This window comes from Rhinolophus ferrumequinum, chromosome 16 (genome assembly GCF_004115265.2).
Source record: "Rhinolophus ferrumequinum isolate MPI-CBG mRhiFer1 chromosome 16, mRhiFer1_v1.p, whole genome shotgun sequence".
Classification (NCBI taxonomy): Eukaryota; Metazoa; Chordata; class Mammalia; order Chiroptera; family Rhinolophidae; genus Rhinolophus; species Rhinolophus ferrumequinum.
This window is the reverse complement of record NC_046299.1, coordinates 36,167,254-36,194,237: the sequence shown is the minus strand read 5'-3', so window position 1 is coordinate 36,194,237 and position 26,984 is coordinate 36,167,254. Positions and strand designations below refer to the sequence as shown.

At 31.8% G+C, this 26,984-nt stretch overlaps 1 protein-coding gene and 1 non-coding gene across 2 annotated transcripts in view; both read left to right on the top strand.

The window, feature by feature from the left end:
• The window catches only part of PCDH15 (protocadherin related 15), a 714,179-nt gene that overhangs the window by 681,296 nt on the left and 5,899 nt on the right, over window positions 1–26,984 (top strand). Inside the window, exons 31-35 of the mRNA XM_033131356.1 lie at window positions 6,436–6,612; window positions 10,230–10,448; window positions 12,621–12,629; window positions 13,504–13,674; window positions 16,041–16,046. Coding sequence (XP_032987247.1) covers window positions 6,436–6,612; window positions 10,230–10,448; window positions 12,621–12,629; window positions 13,504–13,674; window positions 16,041–16,046 — 582 coding nt within the window. The remainder of the gene's footprint in view (window positions 1–6,435; window positions 6,613–10,229; window positions 10,449–12,620; window positions 12,630–13,503; window positions 13,675–16,040; window positions 16,047–26,984) is intronic.
• Window positions 14,147–14,253, top strand: LOC117036498 (U6 spliceosomal RNA). The gene has a single exon (XR_004425393.1). It is a non-coding gene; the product is annotated as a U6 spliceosomal RNA (small nuclear RNA).

Genomic DNA, 26,984 nt, shown 5'->3' with positions numbered 1-26,984 from the left:
AAGCTTACTCTAATCAAATACTGTTCTGCTATGTATTTGATATTGTTGTACGTATTTTATATTGATATATTACTTCCAAGGATTTAGATTTAGTGCAAATTTAAATGACTGGATTTTTTTTCCATAATACAAATTCTTGTCAAATTCTGTTTAAAGTTGCACAGGCAACTTTAAACAGAATACAAAATATATGATAAATAAAATTTCAAAGAGTCTATAAGACCAACTAGACTAGGACTTAAAAAATTGGACAGATGTTGCTACCATGAGAAAATTAGAAAAATTAGAAAAATTAGAAAAATTAGAAAAATTAGAAAAAAAACTTCGGTAAACTGGACCTTAAATTATGCATAATACTAGTTTTAATGTGCTAGAAATTGACTAGGCAAACTTCAGCAAAGGGAAGTTTCTTGGGAGGTTATTGGGAGCTGACAGTATCAATAAGAGGATGGAAAAACAGGCTGGGGAATAGTCAAGAGCAAGGGCAGCTGCCGAGGCCTGGGAAGCAGGAACCATGGGAATAGGTAGATATGCAGTTTCGATCTGGCGAGGACATTGCACCTCCAGTGTGGGAGTTCCAACCGTTTTAAAATCAAGTGTTTTTGACTCAAGAACCAAATTCCAGAGGGAAAATGAAATGGCCTACTTTGAGTGGCATGCAGTCTTTTACAGCATGAGCTGAGGACAGAACAATTTGAGGGCTTATTCCTCAGAGTATTTTTGGAAAGAAAGCAAAATGCTTTGCAGCCAAAAAGCAACAGAGTCCACTTGTGAAATGGATATATTAATGCCCTTTTAAATCAATGTCTTCTTTTTTTGTATCTTACAAGCATTAAATACAATTTCTGTGGCATAGAGCGCACAGTCCCAAGCATATAACTTTATCCCCAATGGAAATAACTGATCAGAGGAGCACTGTGGTTTGTTTCCATTTCCCAATGTGTAGGTGGTACACAGGACGACATTTCATTTCCAAAATGGAGAGTGAGGACTTGGTTAGCACTGCTTGTTAATTTTTCTCATTTTTAGTTACCCGGGGAAAAAAAATGAGTTTATTTATTTCAGTTTGTTTGAACGGTTTTTAATTATAATTAAGCAGTGCTGACCAGAATTCACACATATTAACTGAGAGAAAAGCAGGTTATACAACTGGAAATGTTGAAACTTCATGGCTGTTTCACTGTGGGAATAGGAAATCAAGGAAAAGAAATATTGAATAATCTTTTGTTTTATGTATAGTTTGCTGAAAATGTTTGCACATCACCAGCTTTGTCTGGTAATACACAGACTCATTTAGTAAGACGAGGAGCATGAGAAACAATTTCCTTTAGCTATCTATTTGTACCATGTGTCAAAAAGAAATCTGGATTTAGAAGAAAAGAAACTTTATTTAAAAGATTATTCGAGAATGCTGGTGGTGAGGAACTAATGCTGTAGGGGGAAAGGGTCTGTTGTATTAGGGAGAACTCTGAGAAGAGAACTGTCAGCACTCAAAGGTTAGACAGAAAAGGGCTTTTCTTTCATAAGGAGGAGTCAACAAGGCTAGAAACAATCTGTGTGGGCAAGTGGGATGCCGGGACTGAGCAGATAATGATTACACTAAGATCAGCCTGTTATGGGAGGGGCTTTTTAGGAGACATTGTGTGCTGTTTCAGGCTAATGTGGGTCAAAGTTCAGGGACTTGGAGGAAGGAAAGAAACTTAACCAATGTTTGCTTAACAAAAGTTATGTTTGATTGATCAATGGAGACAAAACAATTCAGCGAATCACTTATGAAGTCGAATTTGCAGGATCTGTGACTGGCTTTGTCCTAGGTAAACCAAGGGGCCACCAAGAGTTTTTCTGACTCATCTCTAAGCGATAAGGGTCAAGATGTCTCTTTGCATTAAGCAGTGTTCTGGAAAGTAACATGTGGGGGGAACGTCTTCCCTTGTTATTTCCCAGGAGCACAAGGTTTAGGTAAAATTGAACATTGTCAAGTGTAAAAGGGGATAGTGTCTGAATACAAATCTTATATTTCCAGGAATGTAACTAGTCAACATGCTGTTGACTTTGTTTTGTGTCCAGGTAGTATTACTCAACTCTGTTAGAGATACCAAAATATTGTGCGTTTTATGTAAGGTATTAAACCTTTTTTATTTTTTTATATTAGGTGCATTTCCAAATAATTATTCTATAAAGCCAGTGTGAAGGGGAGGGACTATGACTAATAGACTGTGGAAGAAAATCAGTCAGAGCACTGTTCGTATAAGCTTTTATTTGAAAATATCAGGCATGAGAAGTCTCCCAAGACCTCTGGGAAAAGAGGGCAAAATGTTTTATGGGGCTTCAGCAGGAGTGGCTGAATCCACTGAACAAGGACAAGCCTTGTTCTTATTAATTAGCAGCCACTGTTTGAATAGTCTGGGAAATCAAGAGGGGGGCAGATAGAGACCAAAGTCATGTGCAAGAGAGTCTGGAGGAGAAACAACAGTGGGACTAGGACATATGTGGGCCACAGTGGAAAATTCTCAATTCTTCAGGGTCTTTTGCAGAATATTGTATTTAATCAATATGTTTCCATTATTATTATTTTTACATTGGAATGGAATGCATGTTTCTCTACATTATAGACCTAAAGTTTCATCAAAGAGTATTTATAATACCTAGTAATCATGCGTAACCTCCACTCCTTTTGAGATGTTAGACAGCTTCAATACCATATTGTATAATAATGTGGTCATATCACTGCCACCATAACAACTTTTCCTTATGTGCAAACCACAGAACTTCACAAAGAAACCATTCAGATAGTTCAAGGTAACTGAGATGAAGCAGAGAAGGGAATCGGTGCTCCATATTCAATACAAAAGATGATAGAAAGAAGCAACCTGAACTCTGAAAAGACGTTACCTGCTTTTAAGAGCCATCTATGCCTAAATACACACTTCCAGAAAGATAATAAAGATAATAAGAAATTTATAGATCATAAATTTATCTGTAAGCTTTAGTCTTTCCTTTATGTTTTTCTTTAAACAAAGAATGATGTATAAAACTTGGATCACTTTAAATCAGTAACCATAAAAATCACTTATCTAGGTCAACCTTTAATTAATATAAGTATTTGTACAGTTAAACATTGCACTTCTTGGTTTATTTTATAAGATTTATGCCTGCTGTAAATTTAATGAGGCATAATAATAATATATATACTAGAATGATAAGGTTCACATATGGCTAATAATGAAGGGCTATGTTGTGTCTTCTCTTCCTCCAAATTATTGAATAGATTGAGTAATAAGTAAATCCTTCATTTCCTCAAAGTCTTTACTAATCATGTTCCCTGATTCTATTCTTGGCCCTCATTTCAGGTTGTTCTCAGCATAGTGGCAAGGGTGCATCTTTTAAATGTAAGGTAAATCATATTACTTCAATGTTTAAAGTTCAGTAATACATCTTTACTTCACTCTGAAAAAGTCCCCATGTGACCTGCTCCTCCCCCTCCCCCAACCTTTTCTGTTTCAGCCACACACTTCTGCCTCTGGGCTTTTGCACAGGCAGTGAGCAAGCAATTCCCTCTTCCTGGAACACTTACCGAGGATATCCAGATCACTCATTGTCTCCTGATAGTCTGCTCAAATACCACCTTTGCAATGACACTTTTGAAGTGTCATGTTTAACATGAGTAATAATAACTTTTCCTGAACACACGTAACAATTTTATTATTTTATTGTCTGTCTTGCTCAATTAGAATGAAAGTTCTGTGGTGTCAGAAGTCTTTGTTCTGTTCACTGATATATCAGAAGTGTGTGGAACAGTGTCTGGTCCATGGTGTGCATTCAGTAAATATCTGTTGAAAGGAAGAGAGGGAGGAAGAGAGGAAGGAAGAAAGGAAAAGAAGAAAAGAAAATGTTTCTACTTAACACTTCCTGAGTTTTGTTGCTACTTTATTAGACAACCAGAGTCCAATCTAATTTACTACATTTTCAAATTCTGAAAATAGAGATTTATATAAAGATTTTTTTCTTTCTTAAAAAGTTGGGGAAGAGGAAAGAGTGTTAAAGAGAATTTTAAAACTATGACTATATTGTTTTATTTTGCCCATTGTAAGAAATTTAAACAACGTAACATATAAAAAAGAAAGTTTGCGAACTTTTTATAGTAAACTCAAAATCATACCACCTGGACTTAAGCATTATTGACGTCACATAAACATTACAGACATCTCCCTTGACGATCTATATGATACAGATATTACAGATTAGACAAACATCATTGTAGATCTCTCTATATGCACAATATAAATATTAACATGTAATATAATGTAAATATACAATATATACTTATATAAGCTATTATATTTTAGTATATATTTTAATATATTGTTTACAGAACAAGTTTTTTGTTTGTTTTTGTTGTTGTTATTTTTAATTTTAAAGGCTTTAAACAAAAGAAAACATAATAACATAAATCAGTCATGACCTGGTCACATACAAACACTTCAGGCTGGAGAGGTATGTTTGTTCTTGGTGAATTTATATGCAGTAAATTCTCATGATATTTAATTCGAAAATTTATGTATGAGTTGGTTTAACATGAGTAATAATTTAAAGTAAAATACAAACATGAAGGCACTTCACCATTCTTATTAATCTATGTAAGTCAATTCAAGGTATAGCTGTATGTTTTTTTAAAATCTAAAGTAAAAAAAAAAAATCTTCAGGAAGGAAGCAACCATGTACCTCTCTATGTACATTTGAAAGTCAAGGGCTGAAAAATCCATTATCAGTAAATACCATTTATGTGTATATATATATAATGTAATCTATATACATATGTTATATAATGGAGATAAATAGATAAATACCTAAGTTATCTATATACATATGTTATATAATGGAGATAAATAGATAAATGCCTGAGTATACAGATAATAGATGTTGAGTGGAAAGATAGATCTTTACAACATGTGTTCTCATTTTCAAAGAATTAAATTGTTTCATATATATATATGTATATATATGTATATACATATATATATATATACGAAAAAGCTGGAAGGAACTCAAATTTGGACACCTTTCTCTTTATCATAAGAGATAGTTCATCCCCAAATATCTCTAAATGTTTAAGAATAAAATGTAACATGGAAAAGACATTGTTAAATATTTTAAATGACATAATTCATTTTTAGACCTCATTGATTTATTTTCTTTCGTGCTATAATGAAGGAATTAGTACAGGTATATGATTAGTGTAATATATATATATATATATATATATATATATATATATATATATATATATATATATGTCATTCCACACCTAAATTTTAGGTCACATATGATTCTGCAATATTGCACATAAATATAGAAAAAGACTATAGAAATTAACCAGCTCAATTTTGGAATCTGAAGTAAAAGTTATTTTCTGATGTATCAAAGGAATTTAGAATATATTTCCCCTCCCTTCCACACAATGCCTTACTGCATGGACTCCCAAAAGGAGCATTGAATCTAAAGGTAAATTTCAAAATATTTGTCATGTATAGTTATTAAAATTAATTATTTTACATTTATAGGTCTATAAATATTTAAAATATGCATTCTGGTGTTAATCTACAAGGATTAATAATATAAAGTTTTTAATAAGGAAAAAAGACATTAAGGAAAGACATTGCCACTTGTGACAATGTAGGAAACAAATACTTATATGTCAGTAATCGGTACTTTCAATTAAAAGCATGGTATGTAATTGCAAATAAAATGTGTTTTCCAGAAAATTACCTATAGATAAACATTATTTGTCTTTTCTAATGAAAATTACTGATTCTATACCAAATGATTTATCTTTCAGTTGTTTGTATTCTCCTCAACAGTTTCTGAAATTTTCATGCAATATTTTTACCTTAATGTGGTAAATCTGCCATTGCAAAATACCTCTACATTCTCCCATCACTATAACGCTCGAAAGATCTTTATACCCTTAGGAAAACAGGTATCCTAGTCCTGCACCTTGGCATATAACTATGCATTCTGTATCACAGAATCTGATGGGGATGTTATAACATCAGCCATATGAAGTCCAGAGTTCTAAAATCCCATGGTTCCTATAAAGCAGTCAGCTTTATTTGTACAACATATTTGGCATTTCCCATGAGCTATGTAAAGCTCAAATGGTATCATAAATTCAAAAAGTCAAGACATAAATAGGACATGGTCAGTGACCTCTTTTTACTTTATTTAGCTCCAGCATCACTTGGAGTTACACGAAGAAAAACTATAGAGATTTGTTTTTTCAAGGGTGTATATATTCAGTAAACATTAGCAAAAACTAGGCTGTCATCATCTTTCATGTACTAAATGTCATTTCAAGTTGAGGGTGATTCTGCCCAACCCTTCTCCCCCCAAAAAAGCCCATCAGAATGTCATGTGTGTACTTTGTTTGCTTTATAGGATTTTGGATCGGTATGTTCAGGAGCAAATTCCTGGTGCCAAAGTTGTTGTGGAGTCCATTGGTGCTCGCCGGCATGGGGATGCCTTTTCTCTAGAAGACTACAGTAAATGTGACTTGACTGTCTATGCAATTGACCCCCAAACGAACAGAGCCATCGACAGAAATGAGCTTTTTAAGTGAGTACTTTTATTGTCCGTAACAGCTCTCTGGTTACAGTAGACCCAAAAATCATCCTGATGTAAGGCTGTGAGTATAAGTATTTAAAAATTAAAACCCACCAAATTGTGTTGAAAGTGAAGCGTAAGCAAAAATATTCTAAGACACAATACCTAGGGTCCTCACGGCTAGAAGTTTTCAAGTCCAAGCATGGGATAGAGTGACTTCAGAAGACTTGTGTTCCTTTTTGGTATCAGAGGGTCTATATGAGCAAGGAGCATTTTATTGAGACCACCTCACATCAGCTACTACTCTTGCTCCAAGGCTCTGGCTGTTTGAGAGGAAAATAGAGTCCTTCTTAAAGAGGCAGTTTGCCTACCAAGATGTTAGTGGCTTAAATTTTAAGAACAAATGTAATTTTCTTCAAGGGCTTATTAAATCAGCAAAAATTAGTATCTGATTTTTCCCGACTTGGGTTGAGGATAATCACTTCCATCTAAGTCCATATTTAAGTTGCAAACCCTAAAAAATAAAGAAAATACAATTCTTAAATAAAACACTGCTACATTTTTCTCTTTCAAGTTATTCTAGAACAGTTTAAATTTCTTTAATGTTAATTTCTGCTTTACTCTAGTGACACCTAGTGTCCAACAAATTGTTGAAATGTGATTCTTATCTAAATTGAAACACATTTTTAATTGACAAATATATATTGGTATATAATCATACGCATGTATTCTGCATATTTATAAGTGTGTATACATACACACATTTCAAAATCCACAATTTCATATTTTTCTCTGTCTATATATGGTAAACAGCATATAAATAAACATGTATATATAAACGTATACATATATTCATATGTGGGTGCATTTATTTAGTAAATGTCCATTTACCCATTTATTTATTAAACCTATACTTTAAAAAAAAAGTAAGTATTAAATCACTATTTTGTAGTTTTTTTTTTTACACTTTTTTTAAATTAAAATTTATTGGGTGACAATGGTTAGTAAATTACATTGGTTTCAAGTATACAATTCTGCATTACATCATCTTTATATCACATTATGTGTTCACCACCCAGAGTCAGTTCTTCCATCACCATATATTTGACCCCGTTTACCCTCATCTGCTACCTCCCTAGCTAAATCAATCCTAAGAAAAAAGAATAATGCTACAGGTATCACACTCCCTGACTTTAGTTTGCACTATAGAGCAACAATAATCAAAACAGCACGATATTGGCAGAAACACAGACACACAGACCAATGGAATAGAATTGAAAGCCCAGAAGTAAACCCACATAAATATGGACACATAATTTTCAACAAAGGACCCAAAAATATTTTATTTCTAAAATAGAAGCAGTAAATTTTGTTGATGAACAGATTCAAAGTAAATTAAATTTGGAACAAATCATATTATTTTAAAATAAAATGCAATTTTTTTAAAAAAGCACATACATGTTTAGCTTGTAACCATTTCTTATATGTCCAGTCTGTTTAACATTAATATGAGAGATGTAAAAGTTAGAGAAAGCCTGTGTACTCTACAAACTGCATTTAAAATATAGTGGTAAAAGCACACTTATAATTTAAAATAGGATATGACTATCATGCTCTGATAAAGCTTCATTTAACTTCCTAAGTTCAGAAAAAAACCAACAACATAAAATTAGAATATTGAAAATTCAAATAAATGGACAATTAATTATTAGAAACTAAGTAAAATAATTTGGAATCGTACAGAGGAAAGACTAGTTTACCTGATTTGCTTTATTAAGCAAAACAAACATACAAGTGGAAGGAATGTAAACAAAAGATTTTTCCTGCACTTAATGATCTTTCTCTACTTGTGATCTTTCCCAGTTTCTAATAATATATTTCTTGTGACATAATTCTTAATCTATACTTCATTTGGAATTTCTTGCTTTATTTGATAAACAGTTCATTTAAAAATTGCTATAAAAAGTATATTTTTAAAATTGCTATAAAAAGTATATTCAAAATTGCTATAAAAAGTATATTTTTCATCTACAAAAGCATACGTATAAAAAAAAATCCTAATTGCCTTATACTACATATAGTATGGAAAGTTGAGTAAAAAAAGTGTGTTGCTTAAAATGAAAATTGAATTATCTAAGCTATTAGGTTTTTTAAATTGGAAGACTAATAAATTACTCTGTGGAATTCACACCTGATATCAGGCAACTCTATTTTTTCCATATGGAATCTATATGAGCGCTGTGTTAACTAGATTTGAAAGTAGAATAATTGTTCAGAAAATTAGAATAAAAAGTGTCAAAAAGGAATAAAATCAACTGTAAAATGCACAAGTTTGACATCTTTGGTTATCATTTGATTGTAAAATTTGGGGCCATTTTCATTTTTTCTTTCAAATTACTTTGTGTTTCTCACATTTATAACTGAAGTATGGTATTTTATATTAAAACATATTTATAAAATAATCGTTTTATTTTGTAGAAGCTGTATAATTACAAGTATATAAAAATATTAATACCCCTCGCCCCCAAAAAAATTAGACTTGAGTATACCAAAATGTTAGCAGTGGTGGTTTTTGTATTGTGGGCCTGTGAGTAATTTGGCTTTTTGAAATTTTGTGTGTTTTCCAATGTTCTATAATAAGATATTTGACCTTTATAAATATTTTTTTTAATTCAAAAAGAAAAATACCTAAGACATGTGGTTTTATGGTATTAAGGACACAAATGTTGCATTAATATTGTAGAATTTGTAAGTGACTTTTCAAATGTTCCCGAGGAATTTTTTTGGGGGAAAAAAGCCTTTTTATCACAGCATACAATATGTAACAAAATTGTTCAATCTAATAAAATTAAGTAGTAATCTTTCCTTGATTCTGCTCCCCAACACGTAGTTAGAAATTACATTTAGAGGAAGTGTTTGCCAGAACTACCAGATTAAATTTACCACCAACTCTTGACATTTTGATTACAATGATTGACTCCCTGCATTATTTATTTAGTCTTTTCTTTCTAAGCAGAACAAATCACCTTTTAGTCTGTTCACCCTCTGCCCAAAAGCCATTGTTTTAGTTTGGTATTTGAAAATGTTGCTATTTAAGATGGTGTGGTGGAACACAAATACAGACTTTGAGTCTGAAGGCTTGAGTTGGTGTCTCAGATTTGTTTCAACAACTGTATAGATTTGTGGCCTGCCTGTAAATCCATATAATAATGTTCCATTTTACAGGATTAGTCTGAGGACTCAAGAAGATTAAAAGCAGGAATGTAATTTTAAACTATATTATGTAATTTAGAATATTATACTTTATTCCACCTAAATATCATTACATAAATAATCTCAACATAGTAATATTAAGTTCAATGATATTAAAAATGACTTTTCCTAATCATTTTCTGTAATCATGTTAAGTAAGAGTCATTGTTATAAATACTTTTGGTATGTGCATGTAGATGTGTAATTACTCCTCATTATTGCTCTTGCTTTTTAGATATGTTTTCCTTATGTATAATGACTCTTGTCTGAGTTTATGTTCCAATTTAAAAATAATATTAAAATATATTAAAAATATTTTATTTTTAAAAAGACCTTTCTTTGTTAATATTAATTTTACTATTTATCTAACAATAAAGATTTTTGGATGGCAAACTGCTCGATATCAATAAAGACTTTCAGCCATATTATGGGGAAGGAGGACGCATCCTGGAGATACGGACTCCACAGGCAGTGACCAGCATTAAAAAGCGAGGAGAAACTCTTGGCTACACAGAAGGTGCCTTGCTGGCTCTGGCCTTCATCATCATCCTCTGTTGTATTCCTGCCGTTTTGGTGGTTTTGGTCAGCTACAGACAGTGAGTATGCATAGATGCTAAATATGGATAGTTCTTCAAGCAGGTGTTATGGAAAATCCATCTCTGGTAACATGGCTTTGTAGTTGTAAAGTACTGTTGTATCCTTCTTGTACCAAATGACCTTCTTTTAATGGAAAACAATACAAACTTTCAATGCCTTTTTCACAGGTCGCTCATGTTCCTGTTCTCTTAATACATTCTCTTCCAATAGGAATATTAGGTTAGCTCCTGTGTCTTTGTTTATGTTTTTCATCAGGATAAGAGCCTTGGGAGACAAGGTAATAGGTATCCTGGGGAAAAGGCAGCGGAATGTCATGTGCAAATATTCATTTCAGCCAGTTCCAAAGGAGATCCGTAACCTAACTTCATTGTCATGCAGGGCTTTTATCCATAAGGTTAAATTTACCTCTGTGCAGATGATGAGTGTTGGCTAAATCATTTAAAAATTATAGCAGGTCATACGTAAGTTTCCATGTGTTTCTTCCTTCCTGGATAGCCTTCATAGGACCTATATTGTAACATCTAACAGTGTATTTTGGCTGTACAGGCCTTAATTTTTTTCTGGTTCCTGTAGGCAAATGTATCCATGTAAAATACCTATATATTTGTTTTTTATTTAGGTCCTTCAAAGTAGTCATGTAATTATCACTAGTTTAAACATCGATGTTTGAGATAGACTAGTAACCTATTCCCTATTTGACACTAGGTATGGGGAGCCTTTGTGATAGAGGGCTACCCATTGTAAGTATATCCCTATTGACAATGATTGGTGAAAATAGTGGAAAACAGGTTAAGGAGAAAGGTAGCCCTGAGGGTGCCACAAAATGAAAATAAATAACAGACAAGAAACACAAATCATATAAATTGCTTACATAATAAACAATAAGAAATAATGGTAGAACTGCAATTCATCATTTCAAATACCGACAGGGAAAGTCCTTATATATTCTCAAACTGTTGTCTTTGTTCTCTAACACGGAGAATTTTATTTTGAATTAAATAAGGTAAGGTCATTCTGATATGAAAGTTAAAATGTATGTTCTGCGTGAAGATGCTATGGGAATATTTTCCATTATGAAAGCGATGTGAAGTTGCAAATACAATATTTAGATTGATATACTGAAGTGCCATGTATCCTTAACAAGTCAATTTGTCTGCTAAATTCAAAGTCTATGAAAAAAACTTAATACTGGACCATTTGTTTTAAATTATTTAGTTATCAACTCAATATCAATTTTCATGTTAAATGTAATTTGCATTATAGCTACCCTTTTTCATCCAACTACTTCTCTAAAGAGCTTTATTATATACTGCTAGCAATAATATCAGTGAGAAAATTTGTATTTGACACACAATGCAATGATTAAAATCTGGGTGTTATACTCAGTGGTATGAAATTTAACAAAAATTATATATGTTTAATGTTTAAACATTTTATAGATGCATTATTTAATTATTTTCAGTTCAGTAATCAACTCAACACTCTCTGAATTAATTTTACTTACTGTTTTTTACAGATTTACATAATTAATATGAGTTTTGCATGGATCATGTTTCAAAATAAAATTCTATTTTTTAAAAATCTAATATTTGTATCTTCATATTCTGCTTATAAATCAGATTGGAATGGATGGTGCTTCTTTTATATTAAGATGTGTCTTTGAAATCTGCAATGCATGGAAAAACCAAAAAGCAAATATGGAAAAAAATGTCATGAATTCATTGCCCAGAAGTGGCTCCTTTCAGCTTCAAAGTGAAGCCAAGAGGATAATCAGAGCTTGCTGCCTGCCTCCATTCCTTTAACATCCTTTGAGCACAGTAAACCACGAAGCCAATTATAAAGATCAGATCATTTTTAATATATCATTTCTCTATCAAAGTTGAAATTCACAAACCTTGCTTTAATCCGCTTTTTCTTATTTCATTCATTTCTTGGTTCCTGTAATGAATGTTTTGATGGTTTGTATGACTGTGACAGTAATAACAAATTGCTTACCAAATTCACTTTCTGAATTAAAAGACTTAATTTCCCTAGTATGTCATTAAACCTATGTCAGAGTCTATCCAGTAAATTATTCATAACTTAGAGTAAATCACATATTAAAATATTATGAATACAATATTTCTAATGTAGCTTTCTCTTTTTTTCTTACTCAATGCTTTCCCAAACAGGTTTAAAGTGTAAGTATACTTACTAATATTTTGCACATGATTTTATGTTATATGAAAAGAGAAACCCCAGATAATGCTCCTAAAGTAGTCAGCCTACCCAGAACCATATGTTATTTGTCTGCTTTGTATTTGCAGTAGGTGTCTTCTTTTTAGTTCAAATTCGCTTGTGGTTTTGTATATATAGAATTGAGCTGGTTTTACACAATCGGACACAAGTGGAGGAAATGTGAAAAAGGCAATTTGCTCTGATAGCTTCTACCCTTTGAGACCTTGATTTTGAGGAAGGAATTAACAATCAGTGTCCAGGACAGTCAAGAAGAACAGCCTGTTCTAATGCAAGAATCACAGGCATTCCTAGGCCTCCAAAGGAAATAAAAACAAACCGAATCTCCCTCCTAAATACGCCAACTTACCCAGCCTCTGTAATCTAATCCCAAAAATGTTTCAAATCATTTTTAATGAAACCTTTTATTTAAATAGATGAAAGATGGATAATAAAAGAAAATTATGTATCTCCCATATGCCTCACATTATGAAAGAGATCGTAAAAACAATAGCAAGTGTCAATCACGTTTTTATAATTAATTTGTCTTCTTCCGTTAATATTATCATTAACTTTAAATATTAACTTTGCGAATATTTCCAATGAATTCTACCCATCGATCAAGGGGTAAATATTTAAAGAACTACATGGACGGGAGTATTTGTAAATGATCCCCTGTGGGCATGTTTTTGTAATATATCAGTTTGTAAGTTCAAATATGGGTGTAAAAGATTTGTTTGTTAGTTCCTCTGATAACTATACACTATTATTACAAGGTAGCTTATTGATAAGCATATGACTTCTAAAATAGTTTTACAAAACATCCTTATTTTACTAAAGACGCCAAGCTGAGTGCACCAAGACAGCACGGCTCCAAGCCGCAGAGGCGATGATGGCTGCGGCCAAACCAGCAGCACCTGCCGCAGCACCAGTGGCCGCACCCCCGGCACCCCCACCGCCCCCGCCGCCCCCGGGTGCTCATCTCTATGAGGAAGTTGGGGACAGCACAACGTAAGTAGACTTTTCAAGGGTTTTAAGAAGTGGGTTTTGATGGATGCTGTGTGGTGAGTATTCAATGTCAACCTGATGTTGAAAAGCAGTTTGCAGCCTACTTTATTACATTTTTTAAAAAAACAAAATATTGATAAGATGAAAACCTAAGAGAAGTTAAATAGAGAAGTAATAATCAAAAAAAGAACCAAAAAGACATTAAAAAATAAAAAAAAATACAAAATAAAAGAAAAGTAGTATTCAATATGAGGAGACACTTGCAGATGAATAGCTTGAATATTCATTGTATTTTAAATCTTTAAGTCTTTAGAATCATGTAGACATTCTTCTTCCACAATAAAAATAGATTCTGAAAACAACTTTGTTTTTTCTCATAGAAAATGAGAATAAAGCACGATCATAAAATAGTAATTCTTGATTTAGTCTCAAAAGCCAACTCCTGCTTTGTTACATAAACAAAGTGTACGGTCTGGTGCTCGCTTCCGCAGCACATATACTAAAATTGGAACGATACCGAGAAGGTTAGCATGGCTCCTGCCCAAGGATGACATGCAAATTTGTGATGCATTCTATATTAAAAAAAAAAAAAAGTGCATGTATGATCTAAAACCATAGACTTTTCTAATATACTATTTTAGAACATCGTGAATAGAGTAATTGATATTTGCATGAAAATAAAGAATACTAACTTCCCAACCACTTAGAGAATTTTTTTATAATCCTTTCAAGTATAAGGATATTTTAAATATATTCCTTTCAAATATAAGTCTTTCAAAAGACTGTTGTGATAGCTTAATTATTATTCTATACTATTTGTAATCTCCATGCAATATTAAATCATTTTTGAAAGAGACTTAAATTATTTTAAAAGAATACACAACTGTCTCTATAATGATAAACCCTCAAAACCTGATTCTCATTTGGAGATACTGAAGTAGTCTATATATTTTTTTAATTCAAGAGTAATTATTTCTGAACATTAAATGCAAAACATCCAAGGATGTTATAAAATTTAGAATATGACTAAATTGAGTCCAAGAAACATTTATTAACTAGAAATGGGTGGAGTTTAGGGACTAAAACATGTTCTACTGTTAACATATGTGGCAATTACTAGTATGAATAAAGCAAGCCTCAAAAATTATGAAATTTATGTTTTAATGCAAAAAATGGTTTTAAACATATATGTGAATATTATTTGCCATATTAATACTATTGTATGAGGTTATGTTCTGAATAGTTTTAAAATGTTAAAACTGATTTTAATGTCGTATATTTTAATGATAACATTGAATTTAAAACAACTTAATGCTTCTGATTCTATTTCTAAAATAATAATGTAACACAGTAATCATGCCTTAAATATAGTTTTTGTAATTTGTTTCATAAGTTGGAAATGATAATCTCTTTTTTAATTATTGGTGAATGTAGGAATTGAGCCAATATGATTTGATTCTCTTTATTTATGTTAACTATCTCTACCTCATAAAAAAGTTGGAACACTACTTAAGATTTAAGTGTCAAGTTAAGTGTGTTTTATATGAAATTATGAGGGATATATAGTCATTTTTATTTAACAAAGCAGGTATAATATAATATCATCTGGAATCAATATGGTTTCGTGGTGATAATTTTCAAATAGCAACACTGATGGACTATTTTTATTTGAAAAAGTGTGTTAGCCTTAGAGGAATTTGCAATTCTCATATATATTTATTGAAGTATTATAAATTCTACACATTTAATTATCTTTAACAAATTTTTAACTTATTCAAAAATTTTTACAGGGATTCTAACCATAATTTGTTAAAAAATGGATGACGAATTATTATCAAATGTTTTTAAAATAAAATATTAAAGGTCATTTTGAAAACAGCTTCATGAAGTAATTAATAACTTGATATAGATTCAGCAATTACTCTGTAATAGTCATCATAGTATCTGTATATTTACTTTCTTCAAAACAATAGTTACTGCACCTTTATAAATCAGTGTGGAATAATATTTCAGTTAGAACATAGAAACAATTCATAGAATCTCGTTTAAAATTTCTGTTTTAGGATTGAAATCATTCATATTTAATATAGATTAATTTTTGCCTATGTATAGGGAATAGATAGCTAGATACAATTTTATATGATAAAACAACCAAATAAATACTATGTGATTTTATCTAAAACGTTATTACATATTATTCTTATGAATAAATACAAAGAAAATATAAAAACATGCATTTTTGGATATACACATTAAATGCTTGAATCTAGTTCCTTTTAGTGTTTTCATAATCATCTCTCAAATTAACTATAGTTAAAACTTTTTTTTTTCTGTCACATGTTTTCTCTTTCTCACCTGTGGATACATAGGCATAAGTAAGTAAATAATATTATTCTAATACAAGGGCATTAAAAAAAGATGCAGTGGAATAGATTAAGTGCTGTTTTACTCTATAGACAGTAACCGTCTCTCTCTCTTTTTTTTTTTTACTGTGGAGTCATTTACTTTTAAATAGAAAGTTGTATCTTCCACACATCCTTCCCTTTTGATATCTTGAAATCGCATGTTTAAACAAGTGTCCCCCCAGATGGTACCTGTGCCTACCAAGAGGAGTTTCAAAATCCTCATTTTCAATTTGTTAAAAATATTTACATATATCTTTCAATCAAAAGTGATGTGATGCCATTATATAGATGATTGTTTCCAAGAAAAATTCAACCAAAAACAGATCTACACAAAAACAACTGCTATATTATGTCAAGCCCGTTTTTTGGGGTTTTTTTTAATGATTTTTCAAGATTAGAGAAAGTGTTTGCTGTCTCTTTAATCCATATTATCTGCACATTCTGAACGATTCAGGTAGTCTTGATACCTTATGTCTACCTGTGACAATTCTTTCTTGCAGTTTGTATCTTTGCCAAATTACAATAACAACTTCAGCTTTGTGTATCATTTTATTGCCTCACCTGTCATCTTAATTTTTCAATGTTTCGATTTTTTTCAAATTTTCAATGGCTATTTGATTTTTATCCAAAGTATTTTCTTTTTTAATTCATTTCTGCTGTGTGGGTAAATATGAAACAACAAAAATAAATCTGTTACTCTGAGCTTGAGAACAAAGTCTAATGAGAGAATATTCAAAACCACAAGTACTCCAGCCTTTCTGGGGGAAGGATCCTGGTGCTTTCATCAGAGGCACTTATTTGTGCCCTTTGACTTATTCAATTTTACTTTTGATGAACAGTCACTATGACTCATGTATGAGAAAATATTCCAATGATATCAAAACTGTTTTGTTAATGTAAATCTTTTCAGTAAAGTGAATCTTGACTAAAATTTGATCCAGATCATGTTCGAAAGAAATATCAACAGTCCCTCTTTTATTTGTAAAATATATAATGTTTTTTAAATGATTAAGCAAAAATTGAAATAGAAGAAGTAATCTGTCAAGATTCTAGTGTAAATTCAGTTTCTCAATTGTAATGTTGAACTCTGTGAAAGAAATTCTCCCATCAGTGCGTGGGGACTTTTATTCTCTTAATCTGGAGAACAAAAAAAAAAATCCCTTTCTGTATTCTCTTGCAAGCTTTATCTCAGATATGAATGCACTGTTAGCTGCAGGAGAAAATTACTGAGATGAGAGGTAATGGACAGGTATTATTCAGATACAGCTAAAGATCCTCTTTCCTCAAAACTTTCAGCTCTGAGCATCCTCAACCAAGGCAAAGGATATGAAACCATTAGCCAAAATGCTAGTCTGCAATTTTGAGAATTATGATTTACACATGAGAGAACTGTATGTGTGGTCATGGATACTTTGCTGTATCAAAATAGTTGAAACAAAATCAGTGTACAGTTTGACACATTTTAAAAAAAATGAATATTTCTCATGCTACTCACAGCTCTCAAGCTTTTCTGCCCTGCCTTTTTAGGAACAGGGATATGAAAATAACGTTTTGCTTCAGCAGATTAGTGTTATTGGGCATATTATATTTTGAAGTAGTAATGAGTACCATAAAAAACATCTTTCTCAGGAAAGCTATGTCACGACCTGTCTCCTTACATTTCATTATCTTCTTTTCTTTCAAGTCTTTTCCTTCTCTACCATTTCCAACAAAGCAGGGGAAATAAGTCAGTTCCAGAAGACAGGAAACATCAGCACGTTGTGATGCCCTTTTCTTCCAATCCTACTGAGGCTCACAAGCAGGCTTATATAGATGGATCCCTTAAGAACAACCAGCCCGAGTCTGCAAGAAAATTCACATTGGTATCTGATGAAGATGCCTTAAGTACCCATAGTGCCCTTTATAAGGAAAATATAGATCAAAGATCAACAAAATTGGACTTTTCACTGAGAACAGATTCTGTAGGGTCATTTTTACCCAAAACTCAAGCCAAGAAAGACCCTCTGAGGGGCCCAAGAGAAAGCATTCAGAAGATGTGGAATCAGACAATCTGCTTACCTAGGAGACCAATATGGGAACTTCCCAATAGACCAGAAACCATAGAACTGGAGCAATGGCGAAACAATAGGCAGAAAGCTGAAAATGAAATCCCTGGAACCTATCCAAACACAAGAGGTAGCAGGGATATCTTGCTTACATCTAAAGGTACAAGTTTAAGAGAGAAAGAGGAAATAAGGCCAGGTGAATCACCGATTATACAAGGAATGGAACAGTTGAAATCTCTGTCTTCAGACTCTTCATTTTCCTCTCCTTGGTCTCATTCCTCACTCTCTGTTTTGCCAACTGTTTCAAGAACTGTGGAACTCAAATCAGAACCTAATGTTATCGTTTCTCCTGCTGACTGTTCCTTGGAACTTTCTCCTTCAATGCCTTGCATTTTAAATTCTCCACTTTTAAGGAGAGAGACACACACTTGTACGTTGACTGTTGAAACCAAAAGGAACGTTTTCGAAAATCTCCATTCACCAAACATCTCTCCTCTTCCTCCTCCTCCTCCTCCCCCTCCTCCTCCTCTGGTCCTTACTCCTTTTGCTCTTTCCTGTCCTCCTCCCTGTCGTCCTCCTCCTCTTCCTTTTCCTCTGCTTCCACTTTCTGTGTCCTCTTCTCCTCCCTCTACTTCTCCTCTTCCACCTCTTCTTTCTTCACTTCCCTGTCTTCCTCCAACACTCCCTCCTCTTCCTTCTCCAGCACCTCCTTCAATTTCAGTTCCATCCACTATGTGTGTTTGTACACCAGCTGTTAAACACACAGTCAGTGTGACACCACCCAAGGAAATGAAGTCTTCTGTGATACAGCGATCAACACCAACAACAGCATGTCATGCAGATCCTCAAAGAGAGCCAAAAGGAATCCTCAAACATGTGAAAAACTTAGCAGAACTTGAAAAGTCAGTAGCTAACATGTACAGTCAAATAGAAAAAAACTATCCACTAACACACAACCCAAAATTTCAGACTAGTTGCCCTTCAGAGATAACAAATATGGAAATGACATCTGAACAAAATCAGGAGAATCTGCACGATATTGTCGAGGGAATTGAAAAACAATCTCACAGTCAATCTACTTCACTGTAATGTTGCTTTTCCTATTTTAACTGGACAACTCTTTTGTTGGCCGTAATCTTCAAGTGGAGCCAAATTTGAACCTTAAAGAAGATTCTATTATTTTACCTTAAAATCAATGCGATACTGTTTTTTCCCTCATTTTTAATTTAAAATATTATTAACCTCATCATTACTAACTCATATAGATTTATCTTAATTTTCTTAACTACGAAGTAGTTATTTGTCTACATTGATTTAAAAAGTAAGTAATTTCAATCTATTTTTTAATGGGAATATATGGGCATAAAAGTTAGATATACAACTTAAACCAATGTCTTGTTGATCATGTTAATGAAATAACTTTTACTTTTTCATCATAGTTTTATATGAGTGCTCCAGGAAAAAAGGAGACTGTTACAAGTAAGCTATAAAATATCATAGGTGGTTATTTCCTTGAAGACTATGTGTTTGGTAAGAAGAAATATTGCCAATTAAAATGTTATTTATCCTGAAATGTAGGAGATGGCAGAATTATGGTATTACAAAATAAATTCCAGGTTCTAGAAGATGTAGTCATCTATTTTCTTATAAGAACATCTTTTATTCTGGCTTGCTTTCATCTTACTAGTGTGCTTATACATTTGATAAACCTTTTACTTTTTCTCAGTTGCTGTCTTATCTATTGATTTCTCATTGAGCTTTCTTTTTCCTTCTTATAATAAAAATAAATTGAGTCATTGACTTTTGTAAGACATTTAATTGTTCCTATAGATGTTTAAAGTGCTCTTTAATTTTATTTGTCCACATTATTACATCGTCTCATTAATTATAATTTTATCATAAGATTATTTCAAAGAAAATATTTATATCATGTTTCTTTATATTAATAAAGAAATTCTAATCAGTTTCATCAAAAGAAGGTTAAATAAATGTCTACAAAGGTTTATCTAGTATGAATTTAGTTACTATTTCATTGTTGAAAATTACAAATATTTTTCATTAATTTATTAGTAATATAAAATGTGCTGATGTATTAAAATTATGCCCTTATGTATAGAAAAGGGCATTTTAGCTTCATCCCCAATTACTTTTAATTACTACAGAATAATACATCTAAATTTAGACTATAGTGTATAGGGGAAAAAAAACATAAAAAATTTAAATAGGAATTAAGAAGAAATATATCTAAACTATCGCCAGTTTTATATAGGCTTTTACTCTTTGTTTTAGACAGAAAAAAACAGAAATTTATACTTTACGAAAATATTTCTGTAGTTGTAGTATCTTAGTTCTCGTATCTTAGAACTCAACTTGTTAAATTCTTAAAGGCACCAGCTAAGCTAAGTACTATCTTCCTATCTTATTAATGAAAGCTACACTTGACCATCAAGTAATTACTTTGTTTTTCCTATCTAATACATGGAATAAATTTTGTTTCCTGGAAATCTTTACTTTAAATACAAGCATAATCATTTGTTTTACTGTGCACTTTTAATACTTCCGAAGATGTAAATCTGCACAGAGAAAAGCACAATTCCAAAAGATAAGCAAAAATCTTCCTTGGTAATTACCATAGCAACTATATACTATATGTTCAGGGACCAACAATGCATCATTTCAAAGGTTTTGTTCAGCTCTTATATTATGTTACGTTTCTTTAAGAATTTGGTCTGGCATCCCTAATTAACAAAATCATATCAAAAACAATTTGTAAATCTAATGATTTTCATTAGTTCTTCTGCTTCAGATTCTTTTCATCCAAATCAAGAATAATTTCTTTCTTGGGGTTCTTGAATATGATTTTTTTCTCTCTTTTACTGAAAAACTTCAGTTGGAGTTTTTGTTGGCAGCTGGTCATATGCATGAGAACTTGTGCTATTTGGCGGACTCTGACAAGGTATTATTCACAATTGTGTAAGCCTTCAATGTGAGTGTGTGTGTGTTTTAAGCTACCTGGGAAGTGGGAAAGAATTGCCTTGATAATTCCTTAGAATTCCTTAATTAGATCTCTAAATAATGACCAAAGAAATATTATAAGAAATCTAAATAAGTTTCATCTAGGTGACTCTAGCCTTACTAAAATGTTACATTGTCCTTTTCTATAACATTTTCATGATATTCATATGATCTAAAAATTTTATTAGTATTTTACTTTTCAAATGAAGCATCCATACGCATGTTTTATATTTAATCTGGTCTTTTACTGACACGTTATGAGATCGCCAACTTCATCATAAATGTTGATAGAAAATCTTCTACATGAGACTTACTATTCTAATATTCTTTGAGTACACAAGCCAAAATATTTTTCCTCTCCTCAACTCCTAAGCTTCCACAACCTGACAACCACCCTCTAGAAAAAGGGCACCTGTTTTTCTTCTGCATTTATCATGCTCCAATTAATGCATAAAGAATTATTAGATACCTTATTAAAAGACACAAGCAAGTTACCATATATTTTCCTTATTTTAAAAAGTAAGCTATAATACATACAAATGGTAAAAAATGGAATAATTTATACATATTAGATATAAACTACTCAGACACATATATTAATATTATATGACTGGTTTTGTAGGAATCAACAGAGTGACATGTTTATTGGACGTACACAGATCATTACACATATTGTTTCTGTTGTGTACCTCTTCTAAGTCACTTTTTGCCCTTGAGCTAAGACAAACAATAAAAATAACCACATGAAAGCAACAAAAACATTAATAGAAGAGTAGTGTTCATCTATGGATATCTTATTTCTCATATTTATGGAAAATATTGCTAAAGAAAAGAGGCAGTTTAAATATCTTAGAAGATAAAATCTAGTTTTAGTTGGACACACTATATGATGTATGTGACTCAGTTGTTATTATTAAAATCTAAATACGAGTTTTTTCTACTTTCTGTATCTCTGAAAGATACAAATTGAGTAAAAGTTGAAATTACCTAAACTTCTAATGCTCTAGGAGTATTATCATTACCATAACTATTGGTAAAACCATATAAGCACTCTGAAAATCTTACTACAGAACTATTACAAATAATAAATTGCTGATAGGATTAAGTAGCGATTATTGTATTACCAAATCACCAACCATTTCAATCAGCAGTGCCTTAACCACTAAAGCTGTTTTCAGATAAGTAGATTTATCTTGTGAAGGCCTTGTAATTATTTAAAGCAATTTTCTACAGAGATTTTTTGTTGTTGGACTTTAGAAAGTTATGTACATAGCTTCATAATAAACCTTCATGGAAGTTGCTTATTAATTCCATATTGCATGGTCAATAGCACCAGTTTAATACTTTAGGACACTTTTTAATGAAAAATAAATAAAAATATTCATAATTAGTGACAGTCAACATTGAAAAAACTCTATACTTTTTACCCTCTCAAGTACGGTCAAATGTTTCACCAACTTGTGTTCCACGAACTTCATAAAGTTTTATGTAATATTGAAAGTTTGACTATTATATCTTTAAAAACTTTTTCACTTCATGTTTAATAATGTCATAGACACTTCATGTCTAATTAACTCTTAAAAGCTAGTAATATTTTACATTCACTGTTTTTAGAATAAATTGACACAAATAAAAAAAAAATTTCACAAACATTTGGAAGAACATATTCTAGTCATGGATTCTGAACTAATATGTATAAAACACATGTTTTTTTTCATGTATAAAACACATCTTTCCCAAAATGAGTATCTTATGTATATTAAGACATCTAGGAGAGATGATATAGGATACTTTTTATTCCAATTGATCAAAACAAAGTTTGTTACTGTACACGATTATGATAAAATAGATTGTTTATGTTTTGGTGTTCATATGGAATGAGGGTTGGGGTGATAATTGTTTTTAATAATGTGGGCATGAAACCTTGATCCTCCTGTCTTGATACTGCCACAAAATATATTTCTCACTGAGACAATTTTTAGCAAAAATTACTTTCTCAGTTTTTTTCAGATTTTTTTTTTTTTAAACACCCTCACTAAAACTTTTATTTAACCTAAAAACCCAAGACGTTTAATACCGATTTCTTCATTTCTGCCTTGCAGGAGAGGTTATGCATCAGAGGTAAGGGCTTTATGGTGTTATGTTATACCAAGGACTGATTTATATTTTTTTCAAAACTAGGGTACTTTCTTTCATTTTAACAAAACGTATAAGTATGCTATACTATTTCTTTTATATCTGTTACTTCATTGTTTGGGTATTTTAAGTCATTAATGGGTGAAGAAAGACCAACTGCTTGCCTACTCAAGGATAATTTTTTCTTTTTCCTGAATTACTATTGCTTAGTATTGTGATATTCCCATAAATTTATTTTTCTAAGGCTATAAACCTAATTTAGAAACTGTAGGATTACTTGATATTTGTTCTTTTTACCAGTCCAACACTCCATCCTAACACATTAGAGCTTGAGATCTTAAAGAGTTTAAAAAAAAAAAATGACTGGCTTTCCTATTGTGTTAATTTGACTCCCAGTCTACAGAGAAGATACTGGGCATTGTGGCCAAGAGTATTTGACTAGCCACACTGTAAATGGTGCTATCAGTGAAGTCACTGAGAACCTAGTATGTATGGTTTAGCACAAAGCTTTTCAGTCAAGAGACTGAGATAAGCATGTGATCTGATTTGCTAATAGTTTAGAATTATTTAAAAATTAAGATGAATGCCTTTAAGCATAACTGGCTTTCCGGGATAATTATAATAGCTAACAGAATGAATCAGAATGTTTCTAACTTAAACTTCCCACTCTTTTAAATGAATACCTTAAGTAGACTAACTCACTAACCACTGTATCATGGAAAGTCTATCTGTTCATTCAAACAGTTTCTATTGACCATTTCAAACCGTTGGTTCATTGGTGGAAGTATCCCTCAGAATTTCTCTGCCCACTTTCCCACTGCTTACTTTCAGATTCCTGTTGTGTAACTATTTCCCCCCAAAGAGTTGATAACCCAAAATTTGAATTGTGAATCTTCTTTTCATCTGACTAAAGTATAAATTATCATGAAACAGACCAGTAGTGACCATGTTTCCTTTAAATAAGTGTGGGTGAAGTGGGGCAGCAACAGGAAGTGATTCTTGCAAAATCTGAAGAAGGACAATTTCCTTAATAACAAAAGAATTTCTGAAAACATGCTTAATGTTTGAGTACAGGCAATCCACATTTTGGTAAAAATAAAAAATGGGAAGCATGTTTTAAATATGATGACAAGTATATTTATCATTCTATATCATTATTTTGTGTACTCTACCCTTCTTCCTAGTGAACCTGATTACATCTAATGTGATTAGGGAGAAAAAAAGAGGGGCAATTTAAAACAAGGTTGACATCGCTATGAAGATACTTACAGTGCTTATAGAAGCATAATGACTCTGTAATATGAAGCTCAAACCAAGAACATTCTTTATAGGTTTTCATTTATTAAGGTTAACCTTGATGTTAATTAAAACAATGATGAAATTAAAATAAATTAATTCTTTAGAAATTTATGTTCCAACATAAATAGCCAAAATATTATTTAATGCTATTGGTAGCTATCTCATGAATAATGGCAGAGAATCCCAAGGTAACCAGTTTTAAACTGTAATCTTTTTTTCTCTCTTTTCAATCATAATCTACCTTTTCCCTCTGAATTATTTTCTAAATCTTTTTTTTTCTTTTTTTCTATTTTAATTTCCTTTGGCAGCAAGAACAACTGCTGAGGCCTTCTCTCCTTAAACCAGAGGTATCAATTTTCTTTCTCTTTTCAACCTCACTGGGTTTTCACTGTACTTTATGTGACTGTAATGTCCATCTTATATGTAGGCAGAGTGGGTAGCTGCCCTCCTGGCATAATTTGGCGAGAGAGAAAAGGTTGTTTTAAAATAAAATAAATAAACAAGTGAACAAATCACCTTACCACTTCTTACTGGTGGCTGAAATTCTGATTTTTTGGCTTCATCCTCTGAGAATTAGACAGATAAAAACTTTTGTCCTATTAAAAGCAAGCTATCATTCAGTGAAGTAATGCATAAACTTGATCAGTCTCTTATCTAAATGAATCAGAACTGTTCCTGAGATAAGATTTTGATTAGTTTGCAAAGGTTGAAAAAGAATGCTAAAAAAAAAAAAGAAAAAAAATTGCTGACATCTGTGCTGAATAACAAAAGGTAGAAATCGGGTTATGATTAACAGTCTTTAAATTATTTCATGTAATTCAAAATACTGCCTTTGGCCACATGTCTATTTCAAAATGCCTATGACATTTTCTTCTGCAATGAGAAAAAGACAACCACAGCTATATAATAAATTCATATCATTTATACTTGTTATGTTTTAATACTGCAATTTTTTTAAAGTAATGTTATGTAAAAATATTTCCTTTGTCAAATTTCGTATTTTATAAGCTCTGCTTAAAAACATTGTTTCATTTTTTTAACAAAAGAATCTTCACTTATCTAAAAAGAAGCATTTTGTGTTTAAAACTCCCTTCCCAAAATTTGGAGGTTAACTGGCAAGGAATATTCCACTTTTACAAATTTTTCACAAAAATTTCCATGCGATATCTCCATAGACTACTGAATTAGATAACTCAGAGTTAAAATCCAAATGCCAATTACTGGATGCAACATGTTAGTCGAGATATGCACTTTCCTGGGCATCAATTTCATCTTTTATAAAATGTTAGCGATAATGTTTAACATATAAGCTCCCAGCTCAGCTACTGGAACATAGTAGGAAGAAATTGAGTAAATGGTAGTTATTGTTCTTTTTGTTTACATCAGTGTAAGTATTTCTTTTTTGGTTAATAAGACACTAAGTTAATACTATGTGTTCTCTGTGTGAAATTCTCATCTCTCAGCAAAAAATGAATTTTAAAAATAACTTTGTGTTTTATCTGCCTACAAAATCACTTTTTAGTATGCAACTTAGCATGATTTTCCAAACTCAGGACTCACGTATCTAGCACTAAAGGCAACAGGGCCTTTTGTGTGGAGTGTTTCACTGTCTATTCAAGCTGAATCAGGAATGTTAATGGTCACCAGTTCTTTTCTTCCGGCATTTTTGCCTGTTTGCTTGTTTGTTTTTTCTGAAGAGCTGATGGTCCATTCTTCAGTAATGGGTTGCATAAGAATACAAGAGGGACCTTCAGATCATTTCTTTCTACTAGTGTCCATCTCTCCTTTCTAACTTAGACTACACAGTGACTGGTTGCTTCTGTCCTTTTATATGTTTTATTTTTTTAAAGTCATCGGATGCCAGATATATATTGTAGCTAGCAAGAGCTGAGTTTTATTTTCCCTGTAGGAAAAACAAGAAAATTATCTGTAAGGAAAATTATTTGATTCTAACTTTTAAAATCTGAAATCCACTCAGTTGCATTCTTTCCATAAATATTTATTTTCTATCATTGCTGAAAGTTATTAAAACTCAACTTCAAAACCATTTTTAATTGCTGTAAGGACACCTAACTTGAGATCTTCCCTCTTAACAAATTTTAAGTGTATAACACAATGTTTCTGTTAGCTATAAGCACAGTATTGTAGAGCAGATCTCCAGAACTTCTTCATCTTGCCTAATTGAACCTTTATACCTGTTGAACAGAAACTCCCATTTCCTCTTTTCCCCACCATGTGGAACTATCATTCCACTGTCTGCTTCTATGAGTTTGACTATTTAGATACTTCGTATAAGTGGAATCATTCTATTACTGGCTTTTTTCATGTAACATAATATCCCCAAGGTTAATCCATGTTGTTGAATATGGCAGGAATGCCTTCTTTTTTAAGATTACATAATATTCCATTGTAT